A 19,953-nucleotide genomic window follows, 5' to 3' on the forward strand; every position below is an offset into this window, starting at 1 on the left:
GCATGTTACACCCAAAACACACCCATGACTCAATAAGAGACTAGGTACAACCCTTTTAGACCATGGACCTGGTGCGTCAATCGTTTTTTTTTCCGTCGTTAAACTAGCAAAAGTGGATTCGGACACCCGCTAAGTGCACCAGCGCCATGCACTTCAGACAATGCGCTCAGATTGTGAAAGTAGGGCCCTAAATCTTCCCTCTGGGCAAATAAATAATGTCTATCATTAGCCATTGGCTAATAAATTCTAAGATCTTAGTCGCCAGTGTGTGTGTGTAAGCTAAGTATAAGTTTAGCATAGGTATATTTTCACTTGCTGAAGCGCTTGAGGGTTTCGCTCTCCGTCAAGTGATCTTGTGACCTACCTGTTGATTGTAATCATCAATAAGGGAGTGATCCAGTATGTCCCTAGCAGGAACCCAACTTCTCTCCTCCGGACCGTAACCTTCCCAGTCCACCAAGTACTGAAATCCGCGTCCCCTCCGTCTAGAGTCCAGAATACGATTTACCGTATAAGTTGGTTCCCCGTCTACGAGACGCGGCGGGGGAGGAACCGGAGTAGGCGGATTAATACGAGCATGAAAAACGGGCTTTGGAAACATGAAAGGCGGGGTGAATCCTCCCGTACGCAGGAGGTAGTTTGAGGCGGACTGCCACCGGACTAATGATTTTAGTGACAGTAAACGGGCCAATGAATTTGGGAGCCAGTTTATTACTTACGGAGCGAAGAGGAATATTCTTAGAGGAAAGCCACACTTTCAGACCCACGACGTAGACGGGAGGCTTAGACCGGTGGCGATCGGCTTGGGCCTTGGTGCGTCTGCCCACCTGGAGCAGAGTCTCACGGGCTCTGCTCCATGTGTTACGACACCTCTGGACAAAGGCGTGAGCGGAGGGGACCGCGACTTCGGATTCCAGGCTGGGAAAAATTGGTGGCTGGTACCCTAAACTACACTCAAACGGTGAAAGGCCCGTACCTGACACTGGCAACGAATTATGTGCGTACTCAATCCATGAGATTTGTTGGCTCCAGGATGAAGGATTCTTGGAAACCAAACATCGTAAACCTCTCTCAAGATCCTGGTTGGCCCGCTCAGTCTGACCATTACTCTGGGGATGGAAACCCGAAGACAGACTAACCGTCGCCCCCAGTAATCTACAAAATTCCCGCCAAAATTTGGACACAAATTGGGGCCCCCTGTCGGAAACCACGTCCATCGGAAGGCCATGTAAACGAAAGACGTGGTCAACGACAGCTACCGCTGTCTCCTTGGCAGAAGGTAATTTAGGCAAGGGAATAAAATGAACCATTTTCGAGAACCGGTCCACGACGGTTAAAACCACCGTCTTGCCCTGTGAGGACGGGAGGGCGGTAATAAAATCGAGAGCGATGTGGGACCAGGGTCTCGAAGGAACCGACAGCGGTTGGAGTAACCCATCGGGAGGGCAATTAGACGACTTACCCATGGCACAGACTGAACAGGCCAAAACAAAATCCCGGATGTCACGAGCCATCCCTGGCCACCAGAATCGTTGCTTGACCAGAAACTTGGTTCTATTAACTCCTGGGTGACAAGCTACATTGGAGCAGTGACCCCATCGGACTACATCGGACCGAACTCCCTCAGGCACAAATAACCGACTCTGTGGTCCGCCGGGCGGAGGCGTTACCCCTTCTAAGGCTGACTTAACCCTCGATTCAACCTCCCATATGAGTGTAGAGACCCTCAGTCTGTCTGGTAAAATACACTCGGGAGTAGATGGGCGTTCGGAGCGGTCAAAAACGCGCAACAAAGCATCGGGTTTGATGTTTTTAGAACCCGGGCGGTACGAAAGAGAAAAGTCAAAATGTCCGAAAAAAAAGGGACCACCGAGCCTGCCTAGAGTTGAGTCTTTTAGCTGATCTGATGTACTCTAGATTCTTGTGATCGGTCCATACGATAAAAGGAACCCCCGATCCCTCTAGCCAATGCCGCCACTCCTCCAATGCAAGCTTAACTGCCAACAATTCCCTGTTGCCAATGTCATAGTTGCGTTCGGCAGGTGACAAACGGTGAGAAAAAAACGCGCAAGGATGCATCTTGTCATCCGAGGGAGAGCGCTGGGAAAGAACTGCTCCTACCCCCACCTCTGACGCGTCCACCTCCACCACGAACTGGCGTGATGAATCAGGGGTAACGAGAATGGAAGCCGAATCGAAGCGGCTCTTAAGTTTGACAAATGCAGTCTCGGCTGCACCAGACCACCTGAACACCGTTCTGGAGGATGTCAACGCAGTCAGAGGCGTGGCTAGTTGGCTAAAGCTGCGAATAAAACGCCGATAAAAATTGGCGAAACCCAGAAACCTCTGCAGGGCCTTACGAGAATCTGGGCTTGGCCAATCTATCACAGCCTTAACTTTGTCAGGATCCATAAGCATTCCCTCGGATGAAACGATATAACCCAGAAACGGAACTGACTGTGCATGAAACGCATTTCTCCGCCTTGACAAAAAGCCCATTCTCTAGCAACCTCTGGAGCACTAGTCTGACGTGCTGGACATGTTCCTGGAGAGAAGAAGAAAAAATCAATATGTCATCCAGGTAAACATAGAGAAACTGATCGACCATGTCTCCCAGCACGTCGATGACTAGTGCCTGGAAGACTGCTGGGGAGTTGGACAGCCCGAAGGGCATGACCGAGTATTCAAAATGGCCCCTGGGGGTATTAAAAGCAGTCTTCCATTCATCCCCCTCCCTTATGCGCACCAAATGATAAGCATTACGTAGATCCAATTTCGTGAATATGGATGCTCCCTGTAGCCTCTCGAAGGCTGAAGACATCAACGGCAAAGGATAAGTATTCTTTACCGTGATGTTATTCAACCCTCGGTAGTCAATACAAGGCCGCAGAGATCCATCCTTCTTACCCACGAAAAAGAACCCCGCCCCCGCTGGAGATGAGGAAGGACGAATGAACCCGGAAGCTAGAGAATCAGAAATGTATTTCTCCATGGCCTCCCTCTCAGGAGTAGAAAGTGAGTATAACTTGCCCTTGGGCGGAGACTTGCCTGGCAGTAGATCTATCGCACAGTCATAGGGACGATGAGGAGGAAGAGAAGCAGCCCGGGACTTACTGAACACTTCCTTCAGGTCGAGATACTCCCCTGGCACGTTAGATAAATTCACCGTCTCCTCCTGAAACACAAAACTAGACACAGACGAACGAGCAGACACAAGACAAGAGGCATAGCACTGATTACTCCAAACTGCAACCGAGTTGTGTCCCCAGTCAACCCTGGGATTATGCTTTGCCAACTAGGGATGACCGAGGACGATGGGTGCGTGAGGTGAGTCTGTGAGGAGGAAACTGATGGATTCAGTGTGGTTGCCAGAGATAGTCAATGTGATCGTGTCAGTGATGTGAGTGATGTTGGGAAGTGCTTGACCGTTGAGTGCGTGAACCGTGATGGTGTTGGACAGGGGAGTGATAGGAATCTGGAGCTGTGTTGCTAGAGAACAGTCAATGAAGTTACCCTCCGCTCCGGAATCCACGAGAGCTTGGCAGTGGTGGGATCCGGTTGCCCACTGCAATCTTCCCGGGAGGAGGGTGGCCGACGAGGATTTCCCCAACGAAGCCCCACCCGACAGTAACCTCTGACCTACTGTCGGGCTCGATCTTTTAACGGACAGTGGTTGAGGAAATGCCCCGCTGCACCACAGTACAGACATAGTCCTCCTGTCCTCCGACGCTCTCTCTCCTCCCGGGAAAGCCGAGCTCTGCCCACCTGCATGGGCTCGGGATCGTTGGGTGGGCTGACCGTGTCAGCCCCAAGAAACTCATGAAACACAGGGGTTCCTCTCGAACGGATACGTCGGTCTTGTAGCTCAAGTCGCGAGTCCACGCGAATCGCTAATTCCATTAGTCCATTGAGGTTAGACGGTAGATCCATAGCATAAATCTCCTGTTGGACACGGTCAGCCAGCCCATGCAGGAATCGATCCCACTGCGCCTCCTCGTTCCACCTGCACTCTGCGGCCAAAGTCCGAAAATCAATGAGGTAGTCAGAGACGGATCTACTGCCTTGGTGGAGTTCGGCGAGTTTCCGAGCCGCCTCACGACCTACCGCTGTCCGGTCAAAGACCCGTTTCATCTCTGCCGAGAGTGCCAGGAACGAGGAACAGCACGGTTCGTTGTTCTCGTAGACCGCCGTTCCCCAACGTGCCGCACGCCCCGTCAATAGATTAATCACCAGAGCGACTTTGGAAATCTCTGTAGAAAAGGAAACGGGTTGCAACGAGAAAAATAGTGCACATCTCGTTAAAAAAGTTCTGCATAGCTCAGCCTCACCCGCGTAACGCTCTGGCGTGGGTATCCGGGGCTCGTGCTGGCCGTTGCTGTTGATAGGTGGTTGGGGAACGGTCGGCGGTGTGGGCGCAGTGGGCGATCTTAGTTCTTGAATCTGGGACAAGAGCTCGGACACCTGCGCCACCAGTGCCTGCATCGCCTGAGCCGTGGCGGTCACCTGTTGGTCCTGCCGCTCCATTCTCCGATTGCTTGTGGTCAAGTAATCCTGCAGCTTTGCCATCCTCGCTGGATCCATGATATGGTCAGATCGTTCTGTCAGGTTAACTGGAAGAGAGACAGATGAATCCAATAGCGATTAAGCAAACTCTTTTATTATCGTACTCGTTGAGAGTATAAACAGAAATAGTCCGTAGACTACAATAAACACGATGACATCGAGGCAGGAAGTAGATGGCGATATCGTCCAGCTGATCCTCATCCGGTACAGGCAATCCTCAGGAGAAGACACAAACTCAAACAAGTAGAACAGGCACGGGTGGAAGCAGCGGACAACCCAGATCGGTGGAATCCAGAAACCGGAACGGAGAGATCACTCAGGAACCAGAGGGGAACAAACACACCAGCACCGGGAAACAGCCTGAAACGATCTGACAAACAGTGAGGGTGAGAGGCAGGTCTATGAAGGCTGGTTAATGAGGTGTGGCAGGTGGAGGTGATGAGCTCGGTAATCAAAGACCACGCCCCCAACACAACCGCACGAACATAGAGAGAAGGAGACAGAGAATTGAGGAACCGTGACAGATCTGTACTCAATTCAGCTCAATAGATGCGCAGTGTACCTGTATTTGACATACCGTAAACTCTAGTGTGAAGGTGCACGACTCTGAGAGCGCTGTTTTTCTCACATACACGCAAAGAGAGAGAGAGAGAGAGAGAGAGGGAGAGGGAGAATCTTACATAACACACAGAATCAACGCACTACATGTAAACAATATTCTTTGTTGTATTTTCCTGACAAAATAACGGCGTCCTTTTGGATTATTCAGCTTTTAAGAATAAGCATAAGATATACTGGTTTCTCCGGTAGTGGGTGGAGCTAATGCGCAAATGGCAATCTCATTGGCTGGCACTCATCTATTACCGTCCCTGTTTTGATTTCAGCAAATCAGTTCGAGGGAACGTGATTAATATTCATGAACCCTCATCAATCCTTAGTGCGTTTTATAATATTATTAGTAGTAGAATTAGTAGTAGTAGAATTATCTTTTAAATATAATTACTATTATCAATTTTTTTTACAGAAACACTGAATGACCAACAATATCTTAAGCACCACCACCAGTCACCTCCAAGTTAATTTAAAATGAAAAATATGCATTCATACTTGGTTATGACCTTTTAGTTTAAAGTTCTATCATTAAATAGTGCTTGATTATCATAATATTATGCTTGATTGATTGATGTTAAGAGTGTACATTTCAGATATTTAAAAAGCTGTGCCATTTTACAAAGATAAGCTGATTTGGTGGAATCAGTCTGGCGAGTAAACAACAAAAAAAATACTAGCCAATGGTGATTCTATTGCCAAGGTATGTGTAGAGGGTTGGATTCAGTTTCAGTGTTGCAAACAGAATTAAATTCTGCTGTAAAGCAGCTATTAAAAAATTAATCATTATTCCGTTGAAAAGTGGCCATATCCCTTACTTTTCTTTTGTTTTTTTCCCCTGAACTTTGTAAATGCACTCATAAAATGCTGTCATTCCAAACCTTTGTACTTTTCTTCTGTGGAACAAACACAAAGAAGATATTTTGAAATATCTTAAATATCTTTGAAAGTGTACATATAATGAAACTCTGTGGGGTCTGATGTTGTTTGGATATTGTTGTTAGTGGTGAATACATGATGACAGATTTGGTTGAGTTAACCTTTTGTTACTGTACCTTTAAGACCCCTATGAATCACTAGAGACTAAACTTTCATGGATTTCACTGCTCGGTTTTGTTGTTGGGTCCAATATAACACTGCTTCACCCAGAGCTCCAAACAGGAACCAAAATTGATGTAAATGCTAAAATAGAGAAGCCTTTTTAGAAAATAATTTAAAATTAAGTAGGGGATAACCGGGGCGAAAGTAACACGGGACGAAAGTAACAACGCGATTTTCTCCGAGCCCTGAATACATTTGCATTTCAAGCTATGACAGCACGTTCAGCACACAACCCATGACGGATCTGCCAAATATCATGTGATTCCGCCATCGTTTCCCGCGGTTAGGTCCGAAATGCAGTTTTCAAGTACGGCAAGTAAATTAATGAAGCGGTACTTTTTTTTCTAATTACAAGTTGTGTTTCTTGTTTTATGTGTCACAGTAATGATCAATCTACGGGTTATTTAGTGCTGTTACACACCCTGAAGGTTTGTCTTTTCAGAGTTTTTCAGTATAAAAGTAAATCGTGTTTAAATGTCAGGACTTCCTGTCGGGACGAAAGTAACACTTGTTACTTTTGTCCCGCTATTATATATATAATGCATATTATGCACATTTAATTTAATTTAATTTTTATATTGTTCATACTGTTGAAGAAAAAACGTATCAAATAGATTTACATTGCAAATAAAAAATATTCTAAACAATTCAAGTTTGTACTGTCATATTACATTTGAAACATTTGATGAACTTTAACATATAAAATGAAAATGTAATTTAATATTTTTTTTTGCAAAGATAAAGGACAAAATATGTTTGCAGTTACATATTAACAAGGTCATAGTCAGGTATGTTTAATAAAAACAAGAGTAGCACCAAAAAATCTTGTATTGTTGTTACTTTTGACCCACCTGTGTGTTACTTTCGTCCCACCTGATGGGGTCAAAAGTAACAATGTGCAGCTTATGTTCAAAGTGAAATTATACTGTAGTTTCTACATTTGTAGAAAATACCACCTGCTATTGATAGACCACACTTGTGAGTTATTGGCCACAGCAAAAATATATCTCGGTCTAAAACATTATCTTTTAAAATTACGATTTTCTGAAAAATGGTACTTTCGTCCCTGCTCTCCCCTACCATTGGCTGACAATGGTCTGACAAACGCGTAAATGTTTTTTTTTTGCCATATCACGCCATACAATTGCACCATTCAATGGGAACTAAACCTCTTAAAAACCATCATTATCAAGCAATCAATCAACATAAAAAGTATTTTGGACCGTACTTGTTATGTCACAACCTTGAAGAAATTTTTTGCAGCTTTTTTTGGGTTTGAACGTTGCAATCTACAAACTCTTATTTCAAAATAGCCAATATATCCAGTATATATATATATTAATATTTTTGCATGATATGTCTCCTGGAAAGGCCTTGAAATTGCATCAGCAACTATACTTCAAGCTTTCTCAGCAAGAAACCAACCTTTCCTCCTGTGGGTCAGTACTATTAGATAAAGTACAGAACTGATGGGTTGACTGGGTTCACCTCAACTGTGATGGTCAGGAACATTTGTACATCAAAGATTCATTGCAAACTGATGCAACCAAAGTTCCTCCAGTTTGTGAAAGTGAATGAATTTTCCTCCGGTACCTCAACCGCAAGGTGCCTTTATTCTGAGTCTCTGTGGTGTGTGCAAATGTGGTGTGTAACAGAATTGTGCTTCTGATCTTCTCGTATTGATCGCGTTTAGAGAATTCGCCGAGGGAGAGAAAGGAATCAATTTCACGCCAACAGCAAGGAATAAACAATAACTCCCAGTTCTCTTCTGTCTGCTCGAGTCTAATGTCTTCTGACAGGCACCAAATACCAGGAATAAAATATACTCGGTTGAAAGTGTAGCCGGCTGTCTAATGTGAATATGTCGGTTCTATTTGTCGGGCTTAAAAAGCTTTAACTGACATCGGCGAGAGTAGGCATTCTCAGTATTGTACGTGGTCATCCGTGCTTTAGCACGCTAACTGATGCTAATCATTTGTGACGCGCCCCATCAGAAGCGAGCGCCGTGAGCGCGTTCTAAAACGATCAGATTTTTCTACTGCTGGAAAATGTTCTCGTTTTCCTCCCTTTAGCTTCGGGATGTAACACCTCTGATGTTCTCCACTGTGTTTCATTGTGTGTTTTTGGGGGGAGCCTGTAGACGCTTGAGCGTGTGGGACAATGTGCCAGGACACCAGTCGTCTAAATAGCTGTCGTGTTTTATTAATGCTTAACTCTCTGTGGATCAAAATATGGCGGTTCAGTTCTGTTGAGGTCACACAGCAGCGGTCAGTACAGGATTAGATCTACGTCCCTTCTTCTCACGGATCTTCAGCAGTTTGGTCACTCAATTCCCTAGTGTCATTCAGCTATAAATCTCATAATAGCCTACCACAGAGATTTGCCAAAAAAAGTTTTTTATTTGTATTTATTTTTTATAAAAGAAATGCTGCAGGGATGATTTTTTTAAAGCATTAACCTGTTTCCTTTGACAAAACCCAAATATGATTTTTTCCATTGGCTTTAGAATTAAAACTGCAGTCCGTAACTTTTTTAAATTATCCAAATACTATTTTTAAGCAAGTAGGACATAACCAACCAGTGTTCAAAACTATATCCGGTCCCACTTTATATTAGGTGGCCTTAACTACTATGTACTTACATCAAAAAAGAATGTACTTATTGTGTTCACATTGTATGATATTGAGGTGGGATACGGGTAAAGTTAGGCACAGGTGTGGTGGTATGGGTAAGTTTAAGGGTAGGGTTAGGTCTACCCTTGCAGGTAATTTTTAAAATGTAAGTACAATGTAAAAACATGTATGTACACAATAAGTGCATTGTATCAAATGATTAATTTAATGTGTTAGCATTAGTTAGTACTTACTATGTGAGTACATAGTAGTTAAGGCCACCTAATATAAAGTGGGTACCTATATCCTTACCTTAGCCCAATTCACAATGGTAAGCTTGTAATATTGTGTTATTATTTGAATGGTACTGGTAGGTTTCTCTGGGAAATTCATTCGTTTTTGCATCGTTGCATCACATCTGTATACATAAAGCATGTGAGGATGCTGCAGGTGGCGGATCATTTATAGCCTTTTCTCACAGCAGCTGGAATAATTCAATTTATAATTTTGATGGTGGATTGTAATCCAGAAAGGTCCAAACGACAATCATCAGTGACAACTGCAGATTCACCTGTAGACAAAAGCAAAATATTAGAATTTACAGAAATTGAAATCTACAGGTAATGCTAATACACACTAAATACTAGGGGTGTGACGAGACAGTTAGCTCACCAGCCACTGTGGCTAGTGGTTTTCGAAAGTTACTAGCATTTGCACTGGCCAAAATTTTGTTGTTGGGAAATGTATTGTTGGCTATACCTGTAAATGACAACTGTACACACCAAAATCAAGTCTACATGAGATGTATAACATGACAGATAATCAAATCAGAGTCTATTTAGCTCTGAGGTTGTGTGTAAAGCTCCTCAATCAGAGAAACAGAGCTTGTCTGAAAATATATATTTTTTGGTGTAAACACAGTATCATTTATTCTCATTCTCATCATCATTAGCTATATGACATTTAAATCTAGCATATTTTGTGAATGAGCCCATACAGTAGCCTAGTGAAATACATATCCATATTTTCATGTGATTTGACAGTTTTAAATATCAAAAATCTAAAGGTGTGCATCATACCTGACACCTAGATGAACACTTTACAGTTGGTTTTATGACTAAGTCATTCTCTTCAAATGTTAGAAACGTGTATATCAATGTCGTATGTAACTTTAGAGATGGTCCCTAAATTTGCGAATATCAAACGTCCAACGTCAAGACAACTTTATGCCAGACACATCAGATGCGCTATGGTTCTGCTGTGATCTTTGTTTGAAACTGCTGAAATAGAACAAAAACAGAAAAATCACTGCATGATGTATGAATCTCCTACGTACATCTTTGTTGTTTATGATGAGAGTGCAGATTTCAGTGAGTGAGAGCGCGCTCTGAACAATCTGAACGCCTCTGATTGTTAGACATTGCATTCATAAACTTAACAGAATCACGTGTGATTGGTTATAATGCGCAACTTTGAGAAGACTAAAAGAAAATTCAACCTGTCACCAAAGTGGCTAGTGGGAGTGACACGCCACCGCTGAAATACACCCGCAACTGGCAGGTTGGCCATTTGTCAATCCCTGATTATAAATGTCTTTACTGTCACTTTTGATTAATTTAATGCACCCTTTGCGGAATAACAGTATTCATTTATTTTGTTCTTTTTTAATTACTGACCCAAACTTTTGCGGTCATTAGGGTTGTACCGGTTGACCGGCCAAAAACCGGAACCGGCCGTTTTTTGCTTCTAATGCACGATCGGCAACCACCCGGTTTTCTTTGTATTTTTCTGCCGATTTTTCCGGAAGTGCGCCCGCGTGCACATACGCCTATATCGCAATCATTCGCGAACATGTCACTTGTGTGTTACAAACGGAAACTGGAGAACTGAGGGAAGAGACGAGATACGCTGAAGGAAATGAAGAGCCGCTTTCCTGCGCAAGCTTACCTCTCCGCGCCCTGCACAAACGCAGATAGTGAGCGTTTGTTCAGCTCAGCTTCTCACGTGTTGGATCGGATGAGAACGAAACAGACTAACTTGTGACAAAGCCGAAATACTTCTTTTTGTAGCCTAAAGAAGAACATGCATGCACTTTTGAAATGAAATACTATCAGTTCTGTAGCCTATAGGATGATCATTTTAATTTTACCTTAAAATTACATTGACTTAATTTGATTTAAAAAGCACCTGCTGTAGCATCTTAGTTTTTTTCGTTGCACTAAACATTATTTGATTTAACAGTTTGGAACAATTATATACTTTGGTTTTATTTAATTTCTCTGGTAAAGACTTTTTTCTTTACACTGAATTTAAAAACAAATGCTGATTTAAGTAACATCTTTGTTTGGATTGCAGAATATGCAGTTGTTGCCTTTAATTTCACCTTTCAGCCTTTTAAATTTCCAATTCAATTTCCCGTTAATTTCAGATAGCGGACTTGTTTTCATTAGCCAAAAGCCAGTTTAGCCTGTTAAAAACCAAATAAACATCTTGTTCATGTATACTTTAATTATTTTATTCTGTAAAAAACAAAATCGGAAATCGGTATCGGAATCGGCCAGTTTTCTTGAAAAAAATCGGTATCGGAATCGGCCATGTAAAATCATGATCGGTGCATCACTAGCGGTCATTATATTACAGTGATTGTAAGCTGGTCAGTGAGGTTCAGCATAGGCCTGTCGCGATAGTCAATAAATCAATTAATCGCACGATAAAAAAAAAATGAGCTCGATAACTTTTCTGGCCGCGATAATTTCCAGCATCCGTTTTTATATCCATTTTTCCCGAGCTTTACATTATATGATCATGCTCTTATACATGTAAATGCTTCTAAGCGTGACAAGACACAAAAGAATGCGCTGTATGTCAATGTCCTGTATGTCCACACACACACACACACACACACTCGACGCACAGACAGTCTCCTGCTCACATCAAGTTCTCTTTTGCTCATGAACAAACAATAACAACAACACAGAGAATTTTGAATATTCTCATATTAGGGGTCTTAAATTAGTTAAATAAGGTCTTAAATGAACTTAAAGAGTTGTGAGGAAATGAGATGCGCAGATCCGCGTCATGTTCGTCAGAGGCCGTTCTTAAAGTGACAGAAGCTCTGATGATGCCTGTCATTAATGTTCATCAAAGAACAACGGGAACAGAGAAAATTGTAGCTTTAATGATTAATCTATATTTAATTTATTATTTATGCAGTTAAGAAAGGTGTTTGATAACTATTACATTCCTGTATTTGTCTAACAGGGAAGGCCATGGGTAAATATAACATTTATTATTTTGGGTTTATGTAAAGATTGTTTTAAGTTCACTTAAATTAAAAGTTGTTTTTTTAAAGCCTAATAAATGTTGAAATTGGTAGCTTTCAGTTAAACTGTAATGTAACGTTATTAATGTTTCATAGAGACATCTGAGATACTGGCCTTCATTCATAAAAACATGACAATACAACACATTTAAAATATGCTGTCAATAAATTGTTTCTACATTAATTTGGAGAGTAACTGAAATTATTACAATATCAAAACATAAACGTATTAATCGTGATTAATTACAGAAAAAAATGTGATTAATTAGTTAATTATTTTTTATCGATTCCCAGCACTACCTAAAACACAATCATCCGTTGCAGTTTTCCCAGCTGTTTATTCAAGTGTATTTTTTTGTTAACAGACTGAGTCCATTGCTTTTTTTGTTTTGGTTGTTTAGTTCATTTACTGTGGATATTTCAAATGCTTTCCGTTTTCAGTGTTAAATAGTCTTTAGAAATAAAAGTTTATTGATCTTTGAAACGGTGTACCTGCATTATTATGCCATTATCATTATTTTAGATGAAAATGGTCTCAGAACGACAATATTATCGTTTATCGCAATAATTTCTTGGCCAATTTATCGTCCAGCAAAATTTGTTATCGTGACAGGCCTAGTTCAGCACAGTTTTTCGTTCACTTCTCCAGTGTCTCAAAAAGTATCCTAATTCAGGTCTTCCATGTGCTTTCTTGACAGTTTAAAGGTCAAGCGAACCTCCACGTGTTTGAAGACTGGTGTGGCTCCGCAGTCGCTCAGCTCAGGAAGAACCTGCATTTTCCTCTCTACCCCCATGTGAGTATGAATATAAAAGTCTGAGACTATTCTGCTTTTTTATGACATTATATTATCAGCATAACAATTTGAGAATTTGAATTTGAGAGGGAATTTGAGAATTTGAGAATTTTTGGTATTTCCCCCTCTTTTACCGAGCGAGCTATGAACAAAAGCCAATGATTATGTTCTCCAGAATCATTTGAAAAGTGTCTTGTGCTTCAATAAAAGAAATAACATCTGAAAATCTGTACAAAGAAGTTACAAATTTGTGGCTAGGCTAAATACAATGCAGAATCGTACATTTTTTGGTTCATTGTACACTATATAGCTTAAACAAATCCTAAAATTCCAGGTTTAAATTAATGTCTCAGACGTTTGAGCACTTGGATATGTATTTTTGTTATTTTCTCTAGTATGTGTTCATGTCTTTCACACTTTAAAACTCCCATAGACCAGATCACACATTCATGTATTCTTGGGTGAAGGGTGGATGAAATTGGTTTGTCTATTGTCCTGGAGCGGCTATAACTCAAACTCCCATCTCAAGAGACATGTGTGGTCACACTAACATCAGGAATTTATAGGGAAAAACAGTGGGAACATATTTTAAGACAAAAATCTTCAGTTGCTGTGCTTATCTGTTCTGGAAATGTTGCATAATGATGGTTTCTGAGATGTACAGTAAATGTGCAATAAGATATAAAAAAAAAAAATGGATCTTTAGATCAAATCAGTTTGTACTTTTTGATTGGTCCAGTGGCCAGTTTTTAGTGCAGGAAGCTTTAAAGAGGACAATTTGTTTTTAGATGACTGAATCAATTATTAATAAACATTAATTATTGAGTATCTATTTAGCTTGTATGATTTATGAGATAGAGCATACTTTTATGATCGAGTTTGTAGAGCAAAATGGAAATATTTAATGTGACAAAAGGGGGAAATATTCCTAAAGCAGGGAAATGATGCACCTATTATAGTCTTTGGTATGATAAACGTTAGTAGGGATATTTGAAAGCATGTTGTTTTGGTTTGAATGGCGGCTGTTGTGATGAAATGAGAAAAACATAATTGAGTTTTCGAGTAATGTGACAGCGTTGTGTTTGGTTAGATAGCATTTTAAAACACAAGCCCATGTCTCGCGCTACAGCGGCCATGAATTTGCATGGAGAGCCTAGTGAAGCGTAACTGAAGCGGTGGAAAGTAAATATTAGCAGAAAGCTGGGTAAACATGCAGCTTTGTGATCGTTGGGAGGAATTTGCTCTTTGGGAGGAACTTGTTAGTATGTTGCGCTCAGTTGGAAAATCCATTTCTCTTTTGTGGAAGAGAACTTCAGTGTTATTAGATTTTTTTTTATGAGTTTGCAAGGACAAATGCAATCTAAAATATCAACTAATGCAAATATTTTAGTGGATATATCAGGCATAACATTATAACCTAATATTGTGGTAGTCCCCCCTTTGCTGCCAAAACAGCCCTGACCCGTCGAGGCATGGACTCCACTAGACCCCCGGAGGTGTGCTGTGGTATCTGGCACCAAGATGTTAGCAGCAAATCCTTTAAGTCCTGTAAGTTACGAGGTAGGCCCTCCATGGATTGGACTTGTCTGTTCAATTGGATTGAGATCTGGGGAATTTGGAGGCCAAGTCAACACCTCAAACCCAGTTGTTGTGCTTCTCAAAGCAGAAAGCATTCTTCTTGAGCCATTTGAGCTACAGTAGCTCGTCTGTTTGATCAGACCACACGGGCCAGCCTTCACTCCCCACGTGCATCAATAAGCCTTGGCCGCCTATGACCCTGTTGCCGGTTCAACACTCTTCCTTCCTTGGAGCACTTTTGATAGACACTGACCACTGCAGACCGGGAACACCCCACAAGATCTGCTGTTGGTGATGCTCTGACCCAGTCATATAGCCATCACAATTTGGCCCTTGTCAAACTCGCTCAAATCCATATGGCTTTGGATTCACTTTCTGCCTAATATAGCCCACCCACTAGCAGGTCCTGTGATGAAGAGATAATCAGTGTTGTTCACTTCATATTGATGACTAATACTGCACTCAAGGGTGTGTCCACATTTTTGTCCAATCAAATACTTTCTAAAATACAAATACTCCTCCCCCAATACCCAATATGGCTGATATTAGGGTGACCAGACGTTCCATTTTTCCCAGCTCTATTTTTAGTGTCCCGACTTATTTTGAAGAAATCATGTTTTTTCCCGTATTTCTTCTTTCCTAAAGCTTCTAGGTGATCATATAAAAGCGAGTAGTAGTCTTCAGTTACGTGAGAATAGCCTAATCGAAGATCTCGTCATAGTATATTTTATTATATTATATTATATCAAAATTCGCTATAGATTAACTTGCTTTTAGTGAAGGCGGAGTATTAGAGAGTGCGGAGGAGATCAAGTCAGACGCGCAGATGTCAAAGATGTCAAAGATCCTTTAACGAAGATCTTCAAACAGAGTTTATTCAGTTATTATGCACAGTAAGTTGTGGAAAAAATAACTCTCTCAGACAGCGTGCAATCTCGAATTCAGTTCTCTTTGTGCCTGAATGGTCAAATACAGACACAGTTGTCAAAATGGCCATCATTTGGAGTGATCATCTCATCTCACATAAATACAGTCGGTTATGGTTTAAGTGAACGCAAACGGCTTGGTGAAAACCGGATATGTGCCAGTACTAGATCCAAGCATTCAGTCTTAAAGGGTTAGTTCACCCAAAAATGAAAATTCTGTCATTAATTACTCACCCTCATGTCGTTCGACACCCGTCAGACCTCCGTTCATATTCGGAACACAAATGAAGATATTTTAGTTGAAAGCTGATGGCTGAGAAAGGCTTCAGATAGGCCTCCATTGGCATTCAGTACATTTACACTCACAAGACCCATAAAAGGCACTTAAAACGTCGTTACAAAGTCCATCTCACCACAGTGCCTCTACAATAATTTTACGATGCGACGACAATAGTTTTTGTGCGAAAAAAAAATCAAAATAACACCTTTATCCAACTTGTTAATGTCTTCTGTGGACACATGACCCAGAAGCGATTTGTTTACAAGCAGAGGAAGACGCGCGTGTCTAAGCTGTTGAATTCTACATTGATCGTGCTTTAGGTCTCAGCGTAGTTCTCAAAATGGGGCTTGTAATTTAGATGCAGGGTTAGCACCGGTTTTTACCTGGGGCTGGCACCAATTTTGCAGTGTTAACCTTGCACTCCGGTGGCAAACTTGTACTGTGTGAAATGGAGTGATGTTAGGGCTCATTCACACAATGCTTTTTTGCTTTGAAAAACACGAGACACAGGCAGTGGAATGCGGAAAAACACAAGGTCTCGGGACCTTTAAAATTTGAACTGAATTTAACTTTTAGAACGCCATGTGTGAGATGCTGCAAAAGACGCGAGCGCAACGGTTATACACGTTTGTCTAGCGGGAGTTTACATAGAAAAACAGTGGAAAAGTAGCGCATTGGACTGGAAAAACGGCCCCTTAGAATATTATATTAGTGCGTTCATTTAAGCTGCATTTCCAACGCAGGAACTTTTCTCAGGAACTTTCCCCAGGAACTAGGGACTTTGGAGTGGTGTGTTTTGACCGCAGTAACCAGGGTCTAAATGAAGTTCCGGGGAAAAATGTCCCACTCAAAAAGTCCCTGCTCATGAGGTAGTACTTTTTCAAAGTTCAGGAACTTTCTGGGTGGGACTTGGTCACCGAACAGGCTGATTGGTTAAGTTCACACAGCATTTTGATTGTTTGACGCCTCGCAGCATTTTATTTCAACCACCATTTTTAAAAGTCAGTTGCGGTGCATTCAGTAAGAGTTGTTTGCTATTCGAATCAACAATAAAGTTAAAAAAATACGACCGATGTGCCAACGACAAGGTTCATGCTTTATTAAGTTAATATGCGGATGACGAAATCCAGCGGGAACTGGAAAGTCACGCGCAGTCCTACGTTACCGGACTAATCTTCAGTACTTTAGACCGTGATGGCAGAAAGCAACAGTTCTGGGGGAAAACAAGATCCTGGGACTAATTTTTCCGGGTAATTTCGGTGGAAAAGTGGCTTTAGACGCTTAACAACAGACAACCAATTGCGTGCCTTATATTTTTTTCATGGAAACACTGCGCATTGTATAACAGTAAATTCAGCGTCTGAGAGGTAAATTGTCAAATGTTGGCAGAAAAGGCAACAATTTGAGTGAAATCAAGACTTCTTTCTTACATTTATAGTACGATGATCTCAAGATGGCGCCGCGGATGGCTGCCTCGGTGTGGAGCTCTCCAGTTGTTTTGCTGTTTTTGTTAGTTTGTCCTGTTTTATGTCTGTCAGAAACTGTAAGTTTCACAAGAGACGTACTGCTGAACATTCGGCAGTGCACACCACCTAATTTGCAACCTGTTTTTGATTTTTCTGACGTTTTGCTGGATATTGTAGTCAGCGGAGCAGCAGCGTTGTTTGGGCACTGTAAGAAACGCAAGAGTGGGAAGCGAGCCGGTGCGCTCGTTAAGCTTAGACAGCGCAGCTTCAGAACGCCGTTACCAAGCATTCATCTGGCGAATCTCCACTCTCTACCAAACAAAATGGACGAACTTCTCCTGCTTTCAAGCAAAAACAAGGACTTTACAAACTCTACTGCTCTCTGTTTCACGGAAACCTGGCTGAACGAAGCCATTCTGGACACAGCGCGTTACATCTACCGGACTTTCAGCTGTTCAGAGCGGATCGCGATACGGAGTTAACAGGGAAAATGCGCGGCGGTGGGACATGCTTTTACATCAACAGAAGGTGGTGTACGGATGTAACTGTGTTAAAGAAGATGTGCTGTCCTGATGTGGAAGTGATGTTCATTAACTGTAAGCCGTTTTACTCACCACGGGAGTTTTCCTCGTTCATACTCGGAAGTGTTTACATTCCACCACAAGCACACGTGACTACTGCACTGCAACTGCTGGCTGATCTGATAACAGACACAGAACAACAACACCCGGATTCTGTTTTTATTATTCTAGGAGACTTTAATCAGGCACAACTCACACGTGAGCTGCCTAAATTCAAACAACACGTCACATGCCCCACCAGAGACAATAATATTTTGGACCATTGCTACACTACAATAAAAGATGCATATCGCTCTGTCGCCCGAGCAGCTCTAGGACTCTCTGATCACTGCCTGGTCCATCTTTTACCAACTTACAGACAAAAACTTAAAACTGCTAAGCCAGAAATAAGGACTGTAAAGAGATGGACCAATGACACAGAGCAGGTCTTACAAGCCTGTTTTGAAAGCACTGACTGGAGTGTTTTTGAAGCTGCTGCCACCGATCTGGACGAGCTCACGGAAACTGTTACATCATACATCAGTTTCTGTGAGGATTTATGCATCCCTACCAGGACTTATTTATCATTTAACAACGATAAACCGTGGTTCACACCAAAACTCAGACAGCTGCGTCAGGCCAAAGAGGATGCCTACAGGAGCGGGGACAGGATCTTGTTTAATCAGGCCAGGAACACACTGACAAAGGAGATTGGAGTGGCTAAGAAGAGCTACGCCAAAAAGCTGGAAAACCAGTTTTCTGCCAACGACCCTGCATCAGTGTGGAAAGGCCTGAAAGACATTACCAATTACAAGACACCACCCCCCAGCATCGAGAGCAATAAACAGCTTGTTGAAGACTTAAATCAATTCTATTGTAGATTTGAGACCCAAGATCAGACACTTCACACCCGCCCTGAACATCTCTCTACACAGCCATCAACACCTCCAGCCATCCCCCTCTCCTCCCACCCTGCACTTCAGATCAGTGAGGATAATGTGCGCCAGATCTTTAGAAAACAAAAGAGAAGGAAAGCACCAGGCCCAGACGGTGTTTCATCAGCCTGTCTGAAAACCTGCGCTGACCAGCTGGCTTCTATCTTCTCACTGATCTTCAACAGATCACTGGAGCTGTGCAAAGTCCCATCATGCTTTAAACGCTCCACCATCATCCCAATCCCCAAAAAAACAAAGATCACAGGACTCAATGACTACAGACCTGTGGCTTTAACATCTGTAGCCATGAAGTCATTCGAAGGACTGGTGTTGGCATATTTGAAGGACATCACTGACCCCTTGCTTGACCCCCTGCAGTTTGCCTACAGAGCAAACCGGTCTGTGGATGATGCAGTCAACATGGGACTGCATTATACCCTACAACATCTGGACAAACCAGGGAACTATGCGAGGATTCTGTTCGTGGACTTCAGCTCTGCCTTCAACACCATCATCCCATCACTGCTTCAGACCAAACTGACCGAGCTCTCTGTCCCTAGCTCTGTCTGTCAATGGATCACCAGCTTTCTGACAGACAGACAACAGCTAGTCAGAATGGGCAAAATCATGTCAGACAGCCGCACCATCAGCACTGGTGCCCCACAAGGATGTGTTCTCTCCCCACTGCTATTCTCCCTGTACACCAACGACTGCACCTCTAAAGACCCCTCCACCAAGCTCCTGAAGTTTGCAGACGACACTACTGTTATCGGCCTCATCCGGAATGGTGACGAGTCTGCGTACAGACAGGAGGTGGAGCAGCTGGTTCTATGGTGCAGGTACAACAACCTGGAGCTGAACATGCTCAAAACAGTGGAGATGATAGTGGACTTTAGGAGAAACCCCGCTGTACTCCCCCCACTCACCATCATGAACAGCACTGTGGCTGCAGTAGAGTCATTCAGGTTCCTGGGCACCACCATCTCTCAGGATCTGAAGTGGGACGCGCACATTGACTCTATTGTGAAAAAAGCCCAGCAGAGACTTTACTTCCTCCGACAGCTGAGGAAGTTCAACCTGCCACAGGAGCTGCTCGTACAGTTCTACTCCGCTGTCATAGAATCCATCCTCTGCACTTCCATCACCGTCTGGTTTGGCTCAGCCTCCAAAACTGACCTCCGAAGACTACAGTGAATAGTCCGGACTG

General features: G+C 42.5%; 1 protein-coding gene across 1 annotated transcript in view; it reads left to right on the forward strand.

Moving 5' to 3' along the window:
* Nucleotides 1-19,953, forward strand: part of b4galnt4a (beta-1,4-N-acetyl-galactosaminyl transferase 4a) — a 297,930-nt gene that overhangs the window by 172,477 nt on the left and 105,500 nt on the right. Inside the window, exon 4 of the mRNA XM_079809876.1 lies at nt 12,906-13,001. Within this exon, the coding sequence (XP_079666002.1) occupies nt 12,906-13,001 (96 nt within the window). The remainder of the gene's footprint in view (nt 1-12,905; nt 13,002-19,953) is intronic.

The sequence above is a fragment of the Gobio gobio genome (genome assembly GCF_949357685.1).
Source record: "Gobio gobio genome assembly, chromosome: 25".
NCBI classification, from domain to species: domain Eukaryota; kingdom Metazoa; phylum Chordata; class Actinopteri; order Cypriniformes; family Gobionidae; genus Gobio; species Gobio gobio.